This window comes from Fomitopsis serialis (genome assembly GCF_022376445.1).
Source record: "Fomitopsis serialis strain Sig1Antser10 chromosome Unknown B0H18scaffold_341, whole genome shotgun sequence".
Taxonomy (NCBI): domain Eukaryota; kingdom Fungi; phylum Basidiomycota; class Agaricomycetes; order Polyporales; family Fomitopsidaceae; genus Fomitopsis; species Fomitopsis serialis.
Window position 1 is genome coordinate 1 of NW_025955301.1, and position 21,231 is coordinate 21,231.

Sequence of the window (21,231 nt, forward strand, 5' to 3'; positions counted from 1 at the left end):
GGTAAGTACGACAACACGCTCGATGATCGACTCGGAGAGTCTGTGCCCCTGTGGTGTACTAGGTCCTCGTGATCACCTTGTGTCGACTCTGACTTAGTACAATTTGTTTTGTGCCATACAGCTCAACAAATTACGCACCTGAGTGTGAGAATATGACTCGCTGGTTGCGACGAATGTTAATGCGGCATAGGAGTGCGAAGTTATTACAGCATACCTCCACATCGAAGTCGTCACATTGTTCACGAGGCTCCGGCACTTCCTCGTCGTCATCCTCCTCCTGTGATTGGGTGCCCTGTCTTTCTTCGCCGCTGTCACCGAGAGCGTCTTCAATGTTGGCAGGAGTAGCAGCCCGTGGAAGAATACGAGCAAGAGGCTGGGAGCGCATAACACTAGACTCTTGTGACTTCGGGCGAAGTGGCGCTGACCTAGTAGCGCCGGAGGACTTGACTCGGATTGGCTTCGCAATTCGGATGTCTGTTCCGGAGTCCGAATCATCGTTAATGACTGCAGGTCCATGTCGCCTAGATTCTATGCAGAGGGGATCATTTGATGAGCACGGGGACCATACTCAAGTATCTGCTATCGCGATCATTGCCCACGGACTGCAACTTACTTGAACCATCAGATTTGACGGAGCGCACAACTTTGGCCTTCTTCGGCTTGTGGCGCTCCGACACTTCCTCTTCAGCGCGATGACCGACCAGGCCACCTCTCTCAACTACAGACTCCGCTCTCTTGCGCTTTTCCTTGTCCGGCTTCGTTGCAACTACTGCTTGCATAGGCTGGTAGGCGTTTGCTGGATGCAAGGGTGAGTCTACACAGTTGGAGTAGGATGTGTATGCGACCTACACTTATCGGTTGACTGCTCCGAAGAATCAGGTTTTGGTTTTGACGGCGCACGACTCTTTGGGATCATCGACGCCCACTCTACATCATGATACCGAATAGGTGAGTATCATACCACAACAGGTGTCTGCGTGATATTCACTTTTCGAAGCACCCTGTGAAGCAACACGGCTAGGGCGTCCAGCTGTACACGATGAGCGCGAGCTGGGGTAAGTAGATCCAGCTATTGTACATTGGCGGACAGCTCACACAAAGGAGGATTCTCTTCATTATCAGGATCGTGCTGGACCATGCCCATATCCGCGGTTGACTTCCGACCAGCTCGAGGGCCACGGTGCGTAGCGGTTGACATGGTAAGCTGAAGCCTTCGAACACGGAACGATTGTTGATGTGGATGATATGAATAGGATAGCGAGGTACCAGCAGGACAGCAAAGGAACAAGACAGCGAAGGAACAGGTCGGATAGCGAAGAAACAGGACAGCGAAGAAACACTGGCAGGACAGCGACGTAACAAACCAAACCGAAGTACGGTCGAAGGGAAGGAACAAGGGCACCAAACGGGATCTGCTGGCACCCGTTGACATGTGATGTAGCGGGTTGTGAATGTGCAAAATATGCACGGCCACTAGCGAGGTCGACCGTGTGACATTCCCGTACGTTCAACTCCTACCTTCGCAAGTGCCGAGTGTCAACACATTTCTAGCTAGTCATTCAGCACTCTGTACTCACGCTTCTATACTTTGGTGAGTGTCATAGCCGTCTTTTGACCCTACTGCGCAACTCATTTGTATTTACTTCAGGTATTGATCAATCGACCTCGCTATGCCATACATCTGCAGCGGCTGCGCATCCTCTTTCACTGGCCATGGCGCCTTCATTCGACATCTACAACAAAGTACCCTGGGAGCTTGTCAGCTCGCACGTCAACGACACGAGGATGCTATGCGCTATCCAAGTCGCCGAGATAGTCATCGACGGGCTGCGCGTTCACGGTCGCAGTCGAAGCATGGGGACCGAGATCGAGAAGACGTGGATATGCATTCCACAGCTGATGCTCCACACGATGAAGACTTACCAGTTGCATTTGAGGGAGACTACTTCGGAGCTGCTGGTGAGTATGCTGCTGGAGACCTTCCCTTTGACGATGGAGATGCGGATGTGGACGCGAGCACCGACGCAGCAACCTGTCGGCATGATGACGAGTCGGGCGGCAACTCGGACAGTGACTCTGACGATGAAGACGTTGGTCAAGACCTCACTGAGGTGGCTACAGCCCTAGGCGACGATCTTCCGCTCGATCCTCCAGTGCACCACGCCCCGTCTACTGCTATGGACATCGACCCTGTCCCGGGCCCGAGTCCTCGGGCATCCCCGACGCGGCCGCTGCCCCTGGTGGCATACATGTCGACGCGCATATTCAGCTCCGCCAATCTCCCGCCTATGTAGTCCCATTCGGCGGTGAAGCCGGGAAAACTTCGACGCCTCCTGTGGGTCAACCTGCACGTTCGGGATATGAGACCTATGCAGACGAGGTTGATCCTAAGGATGATAACTTGTACGCGCCCTTCGCATCTCGCGTTGATTGGGAGATTGCCCAGTGGGCGAAACTGCGTGGATTGGGGTCGACGGCTTTCTCTGATCTGCTCGCTATAGAAGAGGTAAGTCGGCAACAGTACCATGAACGTTTGACTTATGTGACTTACATTTGCTGGAAGGTTCGCGAACGACTGGTCTGTCATACAAGAACGCGGATGAGCTCAACAAGATTATCGACAACAAGCTGCCGAATCGTCGGCCAGCGTTCCATCGTTTTGAAGCTTGTGTAGGCGACGAACAATTCGCGATGTTCTGTCGTGACATCTTAGAATGTATTGCTGCTCTCTACGGTGATACTGAGCATGCGCGTACATATGTGTTGCTCCCGAGCGCCACTATGCCGACGCCGACTGTACCATCCGCCTGTACCATGATCTACATACGGGACAGTGGTGGTGGGCAACTCAGGTAAGCTAACAGCCTCGATAGCAAATCTAGTGCTAAAATCACATACAGAAGCATCTGGAGAGCGAGATGCCAGGAGCGACAATCATCCCAGTCATCTTATCATCAGACAAAACCCAGCTGACATCGTTCCGCAACAAGACTGCGTACCCAGTCTACCTTACGATTGGGAATCTGCCGAAGGAGATTCGAAGGAAACCATCGCACCGAGGACAGATTCTCCTCGCATACCTCCCAACCAGCCGGCTCGAGCACATCAAGAATAAGGCAGCTCGCCGCAGGACCCTCGCGAACCTCTTCCACGCCTGCATGTCGATGGCGACTGAGCCTCTCCGTGTCGCTGGCGTTGACGGTGTCCCTATGGCAAGCGGAGATGGTATTGTCCGGCGCTGCCACCCGATCTTGGTGATCTACGTTGGCGACTATCCGGAACAGGTCCTCGTGACGGGGACCTACACTGGAGATTGTCCAATCTGCAAATGCCCTCACGACGAACTTGGTACATACCCTTGCCCATACGACTATCGCAATCTCGACGAAGCGCTGGATGCACTCGCTTTCGCGGGGACTGGTGAATACAACCGTGCTTGTGATGACGCCGGCATCAAGCCAATCCAACACCCGTTCTGGGAAGGCCTACCGTACGTCGATATATACCGCGCAATCACGCCCGATATTCTTCATCAGTTACATCAAGGCATCATCAAGCACCTCCTGGCGTGGCTGACGGATATCGTTGGCGAGCACGAGATTGACGCGCGAGTCAAACGTCTTCCCCCGAACCACAGCATTCATATCTTCCAGAAAGGCATCTCTGGTCTGACGCGCGTGACAGGAACCGAGCACAAGCAAATCGCTCGGTTCATTCTTGGACTTGTCATCGACGTACGTCTGCCGCACGGCGAGTCAACGGAGGATTTGGTCAGCGCAACAAAGTCCCTCCTCGACTTCCTATACATGGCTCAGTATTCGGTCCATTCGAGCACGACGCTCGACGCGCTTGAACGCACACTATCTGACTTCCATACGAAGAAGTCTATCTTCGTCAGCCTCGGTGCGCGTGGCAACTTCCTCATCCCAAAGCTCCATATGCTTCTTCATTATGTTCGCGCGATCAAGCTCTACGGTACGACCGATAACTACAACACCGAAGCAACAGAACGCCTTCATATCGACTTCGCAAAAGAAGCCTATCGCTCGACCAACCATAAGAACGAATTCCCCCAAATGACAAAATGGCTCGAGCGCCGCGAAAAGGTCTTGCAGCATGCGCAGTACGTCAAATGGCGCATTCTCCACGCGGAAGCTCAAGCAGACCCTCGTCGTACGGAACCTGAGCCCGCCGCTGCCGATGAAAAAACACGCTGGCGGCCACCCGATATGGCGTGTCCGTTGTATCACCACATGACAAAGTGGCCTACCCGCAACGCTGTACCTATCACCGAGCTTGTGGCTCCTTCGGGGTACGGCGCGACGCACCTCATGCCGGCTCTGGCTCGTTTTGTAGTGGAGTTGAATGCACCGACATTGACGAAGAACGAGGTTGAACGGCGAGCTGCCAATCTCACATTCCCTTTCCAGGCCCTCCCGGTGTACCACAAGATCAAATTCCGCAATATGGAGTACTACGGCAATGAAACCCTCGATTCAATTCATGCACAGCCCCTACGAGTAGGGTCACATGGCAATGTTCTCGCTCATCCACGCTTCGACACAGCACTTGTTCGTGTTCAGCGCGATACTGGTCAGCCTCGCGCTCGTTTACAGGGTATGTCTTCCTACTATGTATCCGGCACTTTGAATACTGATGAATTGATTGTTGCCGCGGTGATAGATACACGCATTGGACAAGTGCGAGCGGTCTTTTCGTTGCCACAAAAATACCTGCTACGGCTCTTCCCGACACTCACTCAAGTCCCACGGCATCTAGTGTACATCGAATGGTTCTCGAAATTCACGGCTGAACCTGACCCACGATATCAAATGTACAAAGTACAGAGATTGACGGGTAACGCGAAGATAGCATCTGTTGTACCACTTACTCTACTTGAGCGCAGCGTACACCTCTTTCCAAAGTGGGGCGGACCTGTTCCGAATGCCTGGCAAAGCACGAACGTTTTGGACGAATGTACGGCCTTCTATCTTAATCCGACAAAGGACTCACATAGCTACTATAACCTGTATTAGAGCGAATCATAAAACTGTTGTTGCACATTGCCCGTGTTCTCTGTGATATCGATAATGTGTTCAGAATAATCTTCCATTGTTGCGAGTCCGTACAATATTGGTACATTATGCATATTGGCGCGAATTACGGAAATAGGGTTTTCCTGATGTAGGCGAATCGGTAGCAAAAAGTGAGTATCTTACCTTGACGAACGAATGGCGACTGAGACTGTGAGACACTAAAGGAAGTCTGCACGAGGTGTCAGAAAGAGCACAGAACGAGAAGAGCAGGGGATACTGGCATACAGGTAACAGGGCTGAAAACAACTATGGGACAGGCAGTGAGCTGTCGCCTGATCGTCTTTGACAGTGTCGGGAAGCACATACTGGATATATTGGATTGACGAGTGAAACAGGCTGTGTAGAACAGGCCTATAATCACAGTTCCAGTAGAAATTTTTCGACGAAGGAGTGAGCGACTGTAAAATTTACAACTGGGTTGAACAGCCCGAAAGGTCTTCGCACGAAGGGCAACAAACCTCAATCAATGTTGGAGAGACAATTCTGGGAGAGTGCAGGAACGACGAAGCAATGAGAGGAGGTGGCTTGCCGACTGAATGGCAAGGGTGTGAGCAGACGAAAAGAACGACGAGAGTATAGTGGGGAAAGAGCGAGTGGGCACCGTCGGAAGGTGAGGCCAAAACCGAACTTGCCCTCTATGGCAAGTCTGGCATAGGCCATGGCGACTCGGCCTATGGCAGACCTCGCTATGCATCGGGTTCTGCTCTCATATTGTACTGTATTCCTGCTGTCTTCAATTTGATTCGGGCACAGGTATATGGCAGCAGTACGAGCAGCAGTCGCCACCCTTCTATCCAAAGACTGACATCGTGAGATCCAGCTCGACGAGCATCTCCATCGGGCTACTGCAATTCAAAACCTCCTGGAAGACGATGCGACAAGGTCAGCAAATAAGTACGACAAGTTATATACAGAGATGTACTTACAGGGATTACTTCGGCATGCAATCCAGGTCGGGGAGATACAGACTCTCACCACGAGCCTGTGAGTAGTTCTGCTGGCCTCGGCCAGCACAACCAATCCTCGATGGACAGGGTCAGCATAAATAATTTCATTCGGCATTTGCTCACAGATGACTGCTCAGGATTGAGCGATTACGATTGGCTTCTTCACACCACGATGGATATTACCATTTTGAAGCGAAGAAGCCAGCCATATCGAGCTGTGAGGCTATTGTAGCAGCATGTACAGTGGAACATCAATTACCATCGGGAGGAACGACAGCCTAGAACAGTCAGAGTCGACACGGAAGTCACAACATCGCTCAAAACACACCTTGGAGGTACTTGAAAGTGTGAGTGACTTGCCTCCCCTTATTCCGAGCCCCAGACATCCGAGCCATTCACACAGCCTTGAAGCTGTTCTGCTCGTCAAACCAAGGATTGGCACACCGACCAGCGACAGCCAGAGCCTGGGGGGATCCTGGGAGGTGCTATCAGTGAGCCACATCAATGACTCGGTGCGAAGAAGCAGTGGCAGTGCGGCTCGGGATCATCCGCACGAAAGAAGCACGAACTCTCACCGCATGTACGACTCGGATCCACTGATCTTGGGTGTAGCATTGCTGAGTGTCTGTGGGAACATTTACTGCTGTATACAGGGGATGGTCGTCTTCGCTATCCGAGCGGGCGTAGCGGAGCCCGTTGACTCGGTGCGAGTGCGGCGCCTCCGAGTCGGAGGCTATGACTCGGTCACTCAGATGTACGTCAAACTTTGGACTCCGAGTCGCTCGTGATCTACCGCCCTGACACTGGCACAGATTGGGTGCAGCGCGACTGCGGTACCACTCGTCACAAAATACAGTCGTTATTGTCGTACTAGTAGGCTCGTAGTAGTAACGAAATGCCAGCCAGTCGTCACCCGGAGAGAATGAGTTTCGCATGGACTATGTACAGTACAGATAATGCAATCAATAGCCCGACTGTCAAAACATATCCATATACTGGCTCTGGAGGTATGCCAATGCATTCACCCAGCAGGCTGCTAGACTTGCTTGATCTGCATGAGCCGACCACGGCTCAATCGCCTGTGCTAGGACACCAATGACTCTGTCCAAAGCATCAACTCCTGGCTCCTCGGGAGGTTCAACCTCGACCTCGTTCAGCCGCTCGGGTGGACCAACCCTACCAATCCATGACGATGCACCATCGGTTTGGGTGTTGTTCTGATGGTAGGCACGCAAAAGACGATCCTCGCGTAGTGCCTCCCAGTCGACACCATACACCTCCAGCTCCTCCATAGTCTGAGCTTCATCGGGCAATTGATCTCCACGTACTCCATGAACGAGCATGTCGAAGACGAACATGTCTATGGGCGAGCGATTGGGCCCATCTCGGATTTGGATTCGGTGGTGGTTCCAACCATCAGCGAAGAAGGCAAGCTCGTCATTGATGCGATCGAGGAAGAGCAGATGTAGGAGCCAGATGTGATTGTCGTTGTTGAGATCAAGGCCATAATGAACCTCGAGTGTCGTGAAAAATTCCGCCCACTTTGCACCGACTTGTGCAGTGACATCGACCCAGAGACGCTCGATGCGAACATTGTGGATGCTCCTATAATTCCATGCGATGTCATTCACGAATCACAATTTGAAATCCCATCCCTTAGATAGATGCCTTACCTGCCCCATATGTACGAGCCCCGTCGCTCACCGCGGTTCGCTTCCATCCATGCAGCAACAGCCAGATTCTCTACACCATGATCGCCACGTACACGGGAAGGTACCCCAAAGATCTCTGCTCCAGCAAGGAACAGCTGGAGAACAGTAGCTGCACGATTATTGCCATGTGCCCGTAGTGCAGTTATGAGACGAGAGTAACCATCTATAAATCCGTGGATTACGATCTTCCAGCGGATAAGGCCTAATATATCCAGTCATCGTCAGTACAGTCATGTAAGAGCCCCAAAACACTGGTGACCGAACACACCATGCTGGCCGTCATGATGCCATAATGCATTTGGACCGGCCACCTTGTATTTTCGGCGTCGTATGCGAATACGCTCAAAGGTCCGGTGGATAGGGTCAATGCGGGAAAGGGAAGATCGTATTCGCTGACGAGGTACACGGTGGCCGAGCTGTCGCAGCATTCCATCCAGCATCGTGATGCCTGCACGGGGATAATGCATGCGAAGCTGCTTGAGGAGGTCATCAAGCTGGGCATCGGTCAGGAGGGTTAAAGGACCGGTAAAAGACGAGATATGATCCGCATATTGGCCATCGCCCATCATAGCAGGCCCATCCATGTGAGCTAAGGCTTCAGGGAGAATCGGGTCTAGTAGGTCATCGTGATCATCTTCCGACACCTGGATTGGTTCGGCCGAGAGATCAGATGTGGGGAAGGGATTTTGCTGAGGTTCGGCGATCTGGTATTCCAGTAGAGCATTGCGGACTGTTGATCGCCCGACATTCAAGAAACGAGCGAGGCCTGCAATCGAACGATGCTGATATGCCCACTCTAGCCAAGTCGGGTCGATTGTGATCCTAGGCCGACCAGGCCGACCAGTTTGAGCCCGTGTCACAATTTCAGGCCGACCGTGGTGAGACTGATCCAGGGCTTCGCGGTACTGCAGACGGATGTCGTACAGCATAAGACCGACACCATTTTGAATGTGGCCCAGTTCACCTGGAGGGAATGTCGCTGCATGCTGTTCCACGGTGGTAGGTGAGATCAGTAACCTCACCTGATTGTATCATGACCGCGACATACCTCGGTGACGAGCTGCCCAAACTGATTGAGATCATCTCCAAGGCGCTCGAGTACTGTCGAATCTGTCGGATTCGCAAGGGCAGTCTCGACTGAATGGACATATCCATTGAAGCGGTGGTAGAACTCGCTTAACAGCGACTGTGGCCCGCGTCCAGTAGCATCGTCACTCATGCTTCCATGCTAAGCTACTAGTGTGAGTGCAGAACCCGGAGGGACAGATGATGCTAACTTACAATGGCTGTGTTGCAAATTATTGCCTCAGAGTGTCGGAGAACGAGATGTACAACACAGTGGACAAGTGTGACGATGACCAGGAGTGAGCAATGACGAGGACAGCGAGTCAAGCCAATCTGATTGATTGATCCTCGATGTGCTCTGAGGCTTACCGCACGTCAGGCCGAATTTTTGCGCAGGATGTCTAGGCTGGATATCCGACAGATAATGTCATGAAAGTATCGTTATTCGTTATGTTCTAGCGCATTTAATGTAACGTGATACATGTTGAGACTACATTCCTTGGCCTGTCTATGCTGCTGGAGTATAAGTCTGAGGACTGCTTACAGCGTACAGTGCCGGACAACCAAAGGCAACAAATTTTGTAGCGCCCGATCGGAATAAATTTGGGGCAAACTGACTGCAGGAATGGACTCAGGGGGGCGAAATACGCACAAAAATGGTCTTCCGAAGTTTTTCCCACGAAAAATTGGGTTGGCCAATATTTTGAGGTCGTTCATCGGCATATTAGGCGCCCTACAGGGTCTCATATCGCGATGTTTGGGGCAGCCTGACCACGCAGCAAGTCCATAAGTGACCTGAGAACGCATATCTTGTGTAGACAACTTAGTTAGCAGCAGCAGTAAGTAGCATGAATCAAGAGGTCGGTGGCCTGGTCAAATCGACAGTAAATAGTTGATAACTTGACTGACCTGCTATAAATGGAGACGCTATCATTCGCTTATTGACATACTGCAAACATACCAGTTTCGCCGCGGCACGAAATCGCTCAGATCAGATATGTCCGTTCGGGCTTGGGTACGACTTCAAGCATATGCCAATACCAGTATTGCACAATGTGATCAACAGTACTTACAAGTAATCCGGTGCAACAACATCGTGATTGTGAAGTGTTAAGCACTATAGAACGAAGCAAATGCTATCTGCAAACGGTCTAAGTGCGAATACAGCATGCCAAGACGAAGCGAACTAATCATATCCCACGAGCGGCAAGTCACTAGCGCCGAGACTTCAGGAATTTATTGAAGCACCGGAACTTTTGGTATTGCCACGATAATATGGGATCATACTCCTCTCATCAAAAGGAGTCGATTGGCGGTTTTTCGGCGGTTTTTGGACGAGATTTAGGGGTTGGCCAATATTTTTGGGGTCAAAACTAGTATATTGACTTTTATGGGACAACGGCTCGATGGATTTTGCTCGGAGGTAGCTCAAAATGTTCCTTGAGCCTATCTGCATCGTTTCCGATGACTCCGGTGCGCGGGCAAAACGGTCGACAAAATTTGTTGCCTTTGGTTGTCCGGCACTGTACATAGCAGTGAGCTTCCCGGAACAGCACCATGCGGAACAATCGCACATTAATAGCCGTCCCACAACTCATGCTACCAGACACTACCCTGCATCATGTGCTGTCGAAACACCGTCAACCCACAGTGGTGCGCAGCCACCAACGGTCACCTATGCCCGCGCGAGTAGCCGAGTAGCAACAATCGCAGTCGCGCCCGCGATCAACTCATACCCACTACTCAGTGTCAGCACCCAGGAAACAGCGGCACCAACGTGACGTGTTTTGCGTCTGTTGCCGTCAAAGGGGCCACACTGGCCCAATGGCATTTGACGATGTCCTAACGTTGCAAGGCGATCTGTAGACCCAGAGGAAACTCACCGTACCCCTGCACGATGAGCTGTCTCTCGTGTTGACGCGATAATCCACCTTCGCCCGGGCATAGTCCTGACGCCCTCGAAACGCCGCCGATACAAAGGACACACCTTCCCTCCCTGAATCTCATTGACATAAGTCGATTCCGGGGCGATCTGCGCAGCACCACGCCGCACCACCTGTACAGATCGTCGTCTGGCTAACCTACCTTCGCACCGGCCTCTGCACACTGAGGCACACAGAACCATCGACAATCAGCCCGCCACTGGCAGCGCATGCACATGCAGACGGCCTGGCGCGAGCGAGGCAAGGAGTGTGGCTTCCCCGATGAAGACAGGATCGATGGCCCGGCGGCGAGCTGACTTGGACAGGGTGGATGAGGGAGACGTGGAACGGCACGCTGTGGGATCAGGTGAATGTTGTGTGTCCTGGTCGAATCGAGGCGACGATGCTTACCCAATCTGTTGTGTTTCTGTTCAGTGTCTGCGCTTCGTGGCTCCAAAATACGCCAAGGGTGTGGACGACCGGAGTGTGCAGTGCGTAGCGATTGCGTGCGGCGGCTTGCGGGCCCCAGTGAGGCAGTTTGTGCTCCCCGGTGCACCTCTCGGGCTGGCCGAACTGTTTTCCGGTGGCCGACCTGTTTTCCGATGAAGCCGGGCATCCGTCATAGAGAGGACCGATCGCCGTCCAGCGAGCGACTGTCAATGGCCGAGGTGGAAGCCGCAGCAGCCGCGGTTGAGTCGATGCGCAATGATCGCTGTGAGAAGTTCGGGGGCGGGAGTGTCGAGGATGGGGAACACAGCGGGATGGCAGAGGCAGAGAACCGGCATCGAGGCGAGAGTGCATGCTGGCACATTGACAGCACGTCTGCCGCGTTATCAGATGGTAAGTGCGATAGACGTGAGTTTCTGTGGCTGCGGCTCACCACGTCGACTACAGACGACGCACGAGGAGGGAAGTAAGGAGGGTGAGAGGGGCACTACTAGTAGGTCAGTAGACGGGAGCGTCGGAGCGAGGGATGGGCGCCCAAACGCAGAACACGTGCTGGGAAGCATGGTAGAAGAGGAAACTTGAGGTGTCGCCAGGCCTTGAGGGAGTGAAATGGACTCTAATCACACTTTCTGCTCGGGCTCAGCACATGCGAATGAGGATGCTCGCGACGGAGCGAGTGCACAACATATGGAATGAGGCTGGCAGCGACTCGGTCAGGTGGCACTGCTGAATACGGTAATACCTCGGGCATGTCTCGGCATTGCCCCAGATGGCCGTAGCACCGACATCTCCCTAAAGCCTAAGTATTTGCATGCAGAGAAATCAGTAATATCGCAGGCCACAGTGTCGTGAGCTGCAGATGAATGCCTGAGACACATGTATGGCCAGTAGGCTCATGTAGGATGCTGTACGGCCCTGTACGACCCCCTTCACAAGGTCACCGAGGGGTCACCGAGGCCTATCACATGACCTGAAACCTCGCACCTGAACCTCACACCTCGAACCTCGAACCTCACATGCACACCTCGAACCTCGTAACTCGCATTGCAGTGCTAGATGCCAGTGTTCGGGCGTATACATCGTACCTGAGAGACATGGCTCACGCGGTCGGACCTCGTAACTCAACCTCAAACCTCATCTGTAGACCTCGGCTGAATCTCGGACCTTACAGTGTGATCGTAGCCTTGAACCTGAACCTCGTGCGAAAATGGCTACGTGAACCTCATTCCTGCGCGAAACCTGCTACCTTGCGAGTGAACCTGGCCGAAAACCTTGCGGGGCAACCTCGATCTCAATAAATAACGAAAAATACATTCATAGGTAACGGACGTAGAGGTCGCGTGACCGTGTTGTCACAATCATGTGAAAAGGTCACAGCGTGTCACCATCACACCGATGGCCCCGAGGTCGCCTGAAGCTTGCTCGAAGGTTAAGCCACAGGCATTCTTCAACTGTCATCAGCTCCCTCCCACAAGGCCGAAGCGCGGTGGATTGGATTCGGCCAGCGGAGGTATGTGAACAACCAATGATTCTGAATAGGTCTCATAAGAATTGCGCGGGAATTGTAGCGTGTGATCGACGCGGTCGCACTGCACAACTGAGAAGGTTACCGACTCTTTGTCTTCATCCTCACTTCACCTCAACCATCCTCAACAACAGGACCTCTTTGACTTTGCTGCATACTGACTGCTTTGGGTTCCGAGACCCGTCCTTTCGCACCAACCATCATGACGACCGAACGAGCTCTTCCTACCCCACCCGTGCAGTCTCCGTCACCATCCAAGTTCTCATTCCCATCTCCTGGCAAGGCTGACCCGAAGCTGAAGCACAATCCTCACCCGTACGCCGTCAAGACTACGACGAGCGCGCTCCTCACGCGATCGAACTCATCCGGACATAACGAAGCGACTCGCCACTACTACGTTCCCCTCTCTCCGACGGCGAGCCGGAGCCCAGAAAGCGCGAAAAGTCACAAGATATCCAAGTCGCTAAACGCCGTCGCAGAGTCTCCGAGTCGATCGCCTCGCCCGCTCCCTGTGCCGCCGATGTCCATGTCCGCAAACACGTCCCCAGTCCACAGTGCCGAGCCGAGTCTGTCTGGCTACGAAGCGGATACGTCCTTCCCCCGCCGCACGAAGCGCGCTGATACCCTGCCGACGTTCCCATCGACCGCCGAGCCGTCCCTCGAGCTGCTCGCCATTCCCGAAGACCTGCCCCCGAACCCGAAGCTGTGGACTCCGTCGCAGCTGTCCACGTATCTGACCACCGCGCTGCGCGTAACGTCACATGTGAAAGCGGGCCAGCCGGGCCCGGTGCCCGTGCCTGTCCGCGTCGCGAAGGACATTGCGGCATTCACGCGATCGAGGATGATCAGTGGGAGGATGTTCCTGCGCCTGACGGAAGGCGATCTCGAGGGGTGCGTTTGATCTTTCTATATAGTTTTCCGTGGCTCATGATGCTGTCAGTATGGGCATGAACAAGAAATGGCGCGAGCTGCTGCTCTCCACGTCCCAGGAGCTCCGCCAGAACGTCCTGAAGGGCCGGATATGGGGCCCTGAGGTCTCGCCCAATCCGTCTCCAGGCTCGACCTCTCCACTGCCGAACATGTTTTCCAACGCATTCTACAACGCCAACTCGTCGACAAGCTCACTCGAACTCTCTGCGGACGAAAGCGCGCAGGCTGCGGCGGAGCGCCCGAAGCGCTCGCGGAGCGGGAGGGTGCGGGGGATGGTGCAGTCATTCGAGCGCAGCGGGAGTTTCAGCTCAGAGGCGAGCTTTGATGAGGACCTTGAGGGCGAGCGCGCGCAGCTTGGGCGGTGGCTGCGTGAGGAGGGTGGGTCCTCCGTCGACGAGCAGCCCTTCAAGAGCCCCAGTCCCACGCGACGCCCGCTCCCCGACCCCTTCGCGTTGCAGAGTGCAACTGCGCCAGGTCCGCCGGCGGCCATTGGCGAAGAGCCGTCCGTGGAGGACCTGCTCGCGGCTGAGACAGCGTCGGCGTGGGGCGCACGTGCGTGGGAGGAGATGGACAGCGTCCCGGGTGTGACGGTCAAGCGAGTGAACGGCGTGCCGCACCCCCTTCCGCCCTTGCCCGGGCTGTCTGACGCAGAGACGCACAGAACAGTCGTGGGGCACGGGCGAGATGCAAGCAGTGGGCGTCGGAAGGAGCGAGACGAGCGGAGGGTTGTCACCGCCATTTTCACACCTTCTGCAGACGAAGGACCTTCGGGAGAAGTTAACCCTGAGCCCGAGGCTGGGGTACAGACGGACGAGCGTGTGGAGGCAGAAGTCGTACCAGATGAAGCGGCAGTGCGTCTCTCGGAGGAGCTTGCGGCAACCCGGGCACTCATGGATGTCTTCCGACAACGTTTGGCAGATGTGGAGGCAAAGGTCGCGGAGTTAGAGCGACTGGAGGTGGAGCGGGAGGAGCGCGAACGCCAGCTTGAAGAAGCAGTCGAGGTGCTGGTCTCACCGGGTGTCGAGGCTGAGCGGAAGGCAGCGCCTGCGGAAGATTCGACTCTACTCGGCCGGACGACTTCCATGCTTCCAGCCGCACTGCAGCACTTGGATCTGACTGGCAGCTTCAGGACAGCAAGCGGGCCTGCGAACGAAAATGATAACGGAGGACCGTCCACCCTATCGGAGCTGCCGTCTTACGTCCTGCTTGTCGGTTTCGGTGTCTGCGCTGTTGTCCTCCGTGTGGTGCTGAGGCGCGTCGCCGGAAGAAACGCTATCGCTGCGCTGAAACCCTAGCAACTCTGACACTCACCGACGTCGTTTGTGTATTTGTATTGCTCTCTTGGACTACATCGTGTTTCTAATCCCTCTGCATCGTCTCATCTGCTTACGACCTCCCATGCCCCACGGGTCCCCATGGACCCAATGACCTCCCTATCGTGCCTAGCAACGTAACACTTGCCGTCGTATGCGGGTCTGCGTTCTCAGCGTGCGTCTCCCAGCCTCATGCCTTGTCCACTGCAGTGCTAAACATGTACTTACCGATCGCGAGCAATACGATCATGTCAATTACAGTGTGGTTTGACAGTTCGCATCACTTCATGCTGAATCCGTGTCGCAGTCGCGTCAAGGAGGACGATCGGATTGGCGGCAGCGAAGCTGTGCCGCCGATGAATGCCTGGGCGATCCTCCGTTTGCAGGTCGACGCTGTCGCTGCGCCGCCATTGCGATGGGGCCCTGGGAGCGTTGCGGTCGTCCAAAGCAGCTGTCAACGACAGTGTTCGATGCGCCGTCTATGTTACGCGATGTGGCGTCGACGATCCGTCAGGAAGCTCTGTGGAATGACTTATTCTGACCATATTCTGACTACTGAATGTCTCAAGACCCGCCTCGCGCCCGCCACTAGTCGCGAGCGCATTGATCGTTCTCTATGAAGGAGATGCCAAGCCTCTGCGGACCCTTGTCGTTACGGCTCTGCTCATATGGGACGGATACAAGAAGGTTATAGCTCGGGTCCGCGGTTCTGTTACCCTCTTTCAGCTTCTTTCTCTGTATCATAGCCTCGGCCCACATTCTATCCTCTATCATGTCGTCCGACAGTGATGTTGCTGCCGAACTAGCTGACGTCGTGTACAATCTTGAGCTTGGGTACGTGATCCACTTGATTCTGAACACTTGCCGCTGACCTATAGTGGTTTCCTTCAGCTACGTACAAAACTACTGTGCGGTTGCGACGACAGGTGAGCGTTGTTAATAGCTGAGAGCACCGCTAGCCTGACGCGGTTGGAATTCAGCACTCATATTCTACGAACATTTATGCACGCTACCCCAAGAGATCGACGTGATTTGGAACCGCAAGAAGACTGGCGCCACATTACTATTCCTACTCAATCGGATCGCTACGGCAGGTCTCGGCCTTGCGATGATACTCACAATGCCTAACTGGGGAACTGCACTCGTGAGTGTATTGCCTTTGATCCGGCATGCGTGAATCTGATACTGTGCCAGGCGTAAGCTCACCGAGAAATGGTGTAAAGACCTCTATTGATGTGATGGAACGAAACAGCTGCAAAACCGTGAACTTGCTGTTGCCGAGCTTTCAGCTCCTGTTGTCCATGATCTGGGCAGGTTCGTCGTCCATGCACAGTGTTGCCGTGTATAATGCCGCTCATCCAGTGCAATAGCATTCTCGGCCCTGCGCGTCTTTGCTGTCAGCGGTCGGAATTGGCGTCTCGCCAGCTTCGTATTTGCCCTGAGTATGGTGCCAGTTGGCACAAACCTCGTAGGCTCCATCCGCGTGACATCTGTTGCGTCTGCTTGACCTCAGTACTATAGGCGAGCGACATCCGGGAGACATACGCCATCATCGAGTGCCGTGGTATGGCCCTGCCTGCGACCTCACTTCTCTCCTATCAGCGAAGACTAGCCTAACGTGCGTGTTCGGTCTATATTCTGTGTGATGACGTCTCGTTATTGACGTGCTCGCGACAGTTGTGCGCGCATTGTTGGATTCTATACCATCCGCAGAAACTAATTGGTATCGTAGTGCTCATCTTGACTCGCGCATGCCTTATAGCAGCGGACGTGTTTGTCCTTGCCGTGACCTGGAGGAACACATACAAGATCAAGAAAGAAGCTAGCGTCATGAACATGAGGACACCCACATAACTCTGCTCTTGAGAGATGGTGCGTATCGCTAGTGTATTCCAATTACCCCTCGCTGAAGCATGCAATGGCAGGGACAATATATTTTACGTGAGCTGTTCCGGCGAATTTTCAGTCACTTAATACCGAACATGCGACGCTTTGCCTGTAGCATGCTGCTGGTCCTGAATGTCTTACACTTGGCCTTAGAGATCACCAACGTACGTATGCACATTCATCACTATCAGCAACTGCTCAGCGACTCTGATTGGTAGGTCTTCTGGGACATCACATACTTTGTTACAGGGTTCGTGTCCTTCTTGGTCATACTACACACCCGCGAACATACTGATCAACCTTTATGCTCTAGATTCTCCTCGATCGTCATCTCGCGCTTCCTTCTCAACCTACGCCAGGTACACATGACCGACGACATGGCTGGCTCGGAACCGTCCTTCATCGCTTCTCGCGCTTCAGGGCTGAGATTCGCCTCCGCGGTCGTAGGCAATCTGGGCGAGCACCTGGAACACGGTCAAACCATGTCCGGCTCAGCAGTGTTCCAGGATACATATGCAGAGACCGAAGACGGTTCGGACTCTGACGATATAGAAACACCTCGCGATCAGTGGGCTCCGGACTCAAAGCCGTATGAAGAGGAAAGACCTTCGTCGCAGGGCGATGAAGGCATCGCTACGTCAGCTTGACCTATTACGACATCCTACACCAGATGGCCCTTGCGTATGTAACATTACTACCGCACACCTTCGTATATCATACACGTATCCCGGCACTAGTGCCGTACAACCATAGGCTGTTTAGCCTGAGTATGCATCCCCCTTAGGTGGCTGCATCCTATTGAGGAATCCGCGGGTACTCGAAGGACGAGTCCGAGATAGATTTTGGCACATGGCCGTTGAGGACGGAGCGTGTCACTCTGTCAGAGTAGTACTCGTTACATGCATCATACTATGGAACCTGTCGTCGGATTCAGAATGCTCATCCTCAAGCCTGACAGGGCCTCTGTGACTATCCATGTTCGCCAAGTGTCAGCCCGGATCCACACTCGCCGTTCAACAAGCGGACAGGCAAGGAAATGCTTAGCAGTACATGTTCGTGATGCGTGCGTGCGCCGCATGGATTAAATCTGATTCCTTCTGCAATGTGGGTACGAGCCTGTATTCCAGGCATGACATGGCCTGTCAGTGGATCAAGATCAAAACCCCTGGTGTAAATGGCACCGTTGGACTACTCACGGTTACTTTATGTTTGGCATTGTCAGAGCGATGGAGGGGAACACGTAACCCCAAGGATGCATGGCCGCCGAGAACAGGTGAGCAGTATTGCAGATGATTCGAGTCTCAGTTGACAACCGTGGAGCAGGAAAAAAAATAGAGGCTTCGACTCGGAGGGTTGGGAACAGCATCAGGCAGTGCAGGGACACTGAAATGGTGGATCAGAGTCCCGAGTATACTTATTCTCTACGCATGGCTGACTTTTAGCCATGAGGCCCACGAGCTTCAGGGCGCCCGCTGTTACTATAGCCACGACACCTACGGGCCACCCGTGATACATGGATGCTACTAAATATCAGACCAAACAGGTAAGTCCTTCGCCTCTTTCTTTTCCTCCACAAGCCTGTCATCAGACGATAAAGTGAACAACCATACGCGGGTCCTCCATATGCCGCTAAACCTCTCGCTTGGCTCGACATAGAAGAAACGGCGCAAGGAGCTGAAACTCTCCAGGATCTTTTTCGCCCAGGGACGGATACAGGCAAGCCGCCTGGCGCTGGTGGCGGCTTTGTGGTTGTCGTTGAGGAAGATATACTTGACCTGATCATACATCGCAGACCAAACAACCGTGTCCAACGTAATGTTGGCCCCGCCCATCTGCACGAGACCGTCGTCTGAGTACGGCAGGAACTGTGGAGATCATTAGCAAAGTGAATGCGGATGGCAATGGAAAACGTATGCATACACTGGCATCACTAACGTCTTCTACCTCGAGATATCTCAAATTTGGCATGAGCCCGCAATTGATCGTGTCCGATATCAAGGACCAAACGGGAGTTCGGACCGATGAAGACGTTCGTTCGCACTTGAAGCTGATCAACTGGTGCCGCACAACTCGAAGAATCTCGTTGAGATCTCGGTTATTCCTATCGTTGAAGGAAAGATGAAGGTGTGTGATTGCGTGGGGGGCATAGATGGCGTCCGCGAAGAGAAAGGAGTGTGTCTGGACATATTTGAGGCGTGGGACGGCATCGTGTGGTATGCTCCAGTTAGGAAGCCAGGAATGATCCTGTATGTGCAGTGACTCTAGACAGGTCTGCTGTTGGAGGAAGTGAACAAAGTCGCTAGGAGAGGTGACCCAGCCATCGAACGACTTGAGTTTGAATGTGCACTGCGCAAGCAGCACAACGGAGTCATAAGCTGCGGGCTCATCGTAATTGGCACAAAGGTTGAGCTTCAGATGTTCAAGCCCTGTGAGCATGAGGAGTATTTCCATCACCAGCGGAGTCACGGGAGTCATGCGCCCATTGTCATGAGCCTCGAATTCGTTGACGAAGGACGCCCGTCTTGAGGACCTCGTGAGAGCCTGGTGCAGACTGCGAACGTGTTTAACCCGCCCCACGTATACTTTGCGATACAAGAGACGTTCGGCTTCGAGTTGGAGGGTGCGGCATACACGACTTGCATCAGCGAGCGTGCGCGGAGAGTCGACGTTCTCAAGAATGTGCGTTATCAGTTCGAGTGGCAGCGACTTCACTGGTGCGTTGCTGCCCTCTGCAGGTTGCTTCGGTCGTGTTCGCCGGACCCGCTTGACGCTGGGCTAGATCATCGGCTCGTCATTTGGGACGGAATGGTTCCAATGTTGACTTACCTGGGCAAGAACCTCCAAAACCGGCTTTGTCTTGCTGGATCGGAGGACTCTCTGCGAAGGGGCCATAGTTATGTATCACGGTTCCTAGAACTCATGACCTCAGCTCAATCAATGCTGCGGTATGAAGCTTGGAAGAATGAACCTGTTCGCCGTGGGCAGTGCGACAAACCTACTGCTGATTCGACGAATGTTACGCTCGTGTGTGTTCTACAGAGCATAAGATGTTGAGGTCGCACCGCGATCTCGATCTCCGCCACCGTGCACGTGACATACCGCCGGGGGTGGTTCGTCCGTTTCCGCCTCTCTCCCTCTTTCCTCAGTCGAAGTTGAACCACGACTGAGGTAAGCCCCCGCACACATACTATACGATACGTTCAGTAGCTAACTACCTAGCAGCGTCTGACCGAACGTCTAGGTAGATTAATCTCAGTCGAAGTTGAACCACGACTGAGCGTCTGACCGAACGTCTAGTCTCTACAGGTTATGAGCCCCGGGCGGTGTTTCTGAATGTTGAGGTCGCGCCGCGATCTCGATCTCCGCCACCGTGCACGTGACATACCGCCGGGGGTGGTTCGTCCGTTTCCGCCTCTCTCCCTCTTTCCTCAGTCGAAGTTGAACCACGACTGAGCGTCTGACCGAACGTCTAGTCTCTACAGGTTATGAGCCCCGGGCGGTGTTTCTGAACTCGCCCGCTTACCTGAGACTTCTTTTTGGCTATTCAGACCCAGGAACAACATCGAGGCACCCATCAAAGTGTGCTTTCCCCGCATATACCCCGCATATAGCCAGCCAATTGATCAATGACGATCACCCCAACCTCGAGTCCCAGAGTCTCGGTACCCAAGACGCCGAGAACTCAAACGGAACTATCTCCGGCGCCCAAAATGGATCTCAAAGCGACCGCCAAGGAGAAAATCGAGCTCCTCCACGTACCGTCGTCCCTGCTCAACGGCGGCGTCATCCTCGACCGAAAGAAGGACAACTGGTACGATTGGAAGACCTACATCGAGAACTCCCTGAAGATCTGCTTCGCTTGGGGCTATCTGTCTGGTGAACAAGTCGCTCCCTCTGTCGACGACGACCCCAGCTCTGTCACCAACTTCCGGCGGAACGAGCAAGTTATCATCGCCTTACTCAGCTCGAAGGCCGCGAGGGAAGAGCAGCGCTTCATTGCCGGATTCATCGACGCACGCGCCTTATGGGTCGCCCTCTGTGCTCGCCACGAGAAACAGCCCGGCGCATATGCCCAGGTTCGTCTCCTCCAAGACTTCCTCGCTTGTCGCTACACAGCCGAGGAGCACTTCTCGGAGACGACCATGCGCCTCCAAGAGTTGGCCGAGCGCATCTTCCACATAGGCATCCCGAACCTCGAGGTCTTCATGACCATAGGCATGCTCAACTCGATGAACGGTTACCTCACGCACCTTCAATCGCAGGTCGGTTCGTCGCTCACGGCATCGGCCACCTCGGGCATTCCGTACACCTCCGTCGACATCGCCGCTCGCCTTGACCTCGAGCAGCGAATCCTCACCGACAGCAAGGCGTCCTCATCAGCCACCGC

General features: G+C 53.9%; 6 protein-coding genes across 6 annotated transcripts; 3 read left to right on the plus strand and 3 right to left on the minus strand.

The window, feature by feature from the left end:
- Positions 1-130: 130 nt before the first annotated feature.
- On the minus strand, positions 131-1,198 carry B0H18DRAFT_1128787 (uncharacterized protein; the record flags this gene model as incomplete). Its single annotated transcript, XM_048035360.1, has 6 exons — positions 131-160; positions 215-528; positions 614-796; positions 850-927; positions 989-1,030; positions 1,096-1,198. The coding sequence occupies 6 exons, from the start codon at positions 1,196-1,198 to the stop codon at positions 131-133; spliced, it is 750 nt and encodes a 249-aa protein (XP_047884916.1).
- A 472-nt stretch (positions 1,199-1,670) lies between these two features.
- B0H18DRAFT_1089220 (uncharacterized protein) lies at positions 1,671-5,036 on the plus strand (the record flags this gene model as incomplete). The annotated part of the gene is made up of 6 exons (XM_048032255.1): positions 1,671-1,743; positions 1,813-2,192; positions 2,270-2,506; positions 2,593-2,716; positions 2,746-2,852; positions 2,901-5,036. 6 exons carry the CDS (start codon positions 1,671-1,673, stop codon positions 5,034-5,036), a joined length of 3,057 nt encoding a protein of 1,018 aa, XP_047884917.1.
- Positions 5,037-7,020: 1,984 nt separating this feature from the next.
- On the minus strand, positions 7,021-9,087 carry B0H18DRAFT_1098411 (uncharacterized protein; the record flags this gene model as incomplete). Its single annotated transcript, XM_048032487.1, has 5 exons — positions 9,037-9,087; positions 8,804-8,983; positions 8,680-8,741; positions 8,020-8,577; positions 7,021-7,648 (listed from the first exon to the last, which is right to left on the minus strand). Exons 2-5 carry the CDS (start codon positions 8,972-8,974, stop codon positions 7,021-7,023), a joined length of 1,419 nt encoding a protein of 472 aa, XP_047884918.1. The 5' UTR covers positions 8,975-8,983; positions 9,037-9,087.
- Positions 9,088-12,812: 3,725 nt separating this feature from the next.
- Positions 12,813-15,057, plus strand: B0H18DRAFT_371157 (uncharacterized protein). The gene is made up of 2 exons (XM_048037798.1): positions 12,813-13,605; positions 13,655-15,057. Exons 1-2 carry the CDS (start codon positions 12,917-12,919, stop codon positions 14,937-14,939), a joined length of 1,974 nt encoding a protein of 657 aa, XP_047884919.1. The 5' UTR covers positions 12,813-12,916; the 3' UTR covers positions 14,940-15,057.
- A 746-nt stretch (positions 15,058-15,803) lies between these two features.
- On the plus strand, positions 15,804-17,589 carry B0H18DRAFT_1063037 (uncharacterized protein). The gene is made up of 6 exons (XM_048031140.1): positions 15,804-16,101; positions 16,181-16,271; positions 16,328-16,449; positions 16,484-16,586; positions 16,690-16,784; positions 17,204-17,589. Exons 1-6 carry the CDS (start codon positions 16,066-16,068, stop codon positions 17,489-17,491), a joined length of 735 nt encoding a protein of 244 aa, XP_047884920.1. The 5' UTR covers positions 15,804-16,065; the 3' UTR covers positions 17,492-17,589.
- A 778-nt stretch (positions 17,590-18,367) lies between these two features.
- On the minus strand, positions 18,368-19,736 carry B0H18DRAFT_1128793 (uncharacterized protein; the record flags this gene model as incomplete). The annotated part of the gene is made up of 3 exons (XM_048035361.1): positions 18,368-18,709; positions 18,765-19,619; positions 19,671-19,736. The coding sequence occupies 3 exons, from the start codon at positions 19,734-19,736 to the stop codon at positions 18,368-18,370; spliced, it is 1,263 nt and encodes a 420-aa protein (XP_047884921.1).
- Positions 19,737-21,231: the final 1,495 nt, after the last annotated feature.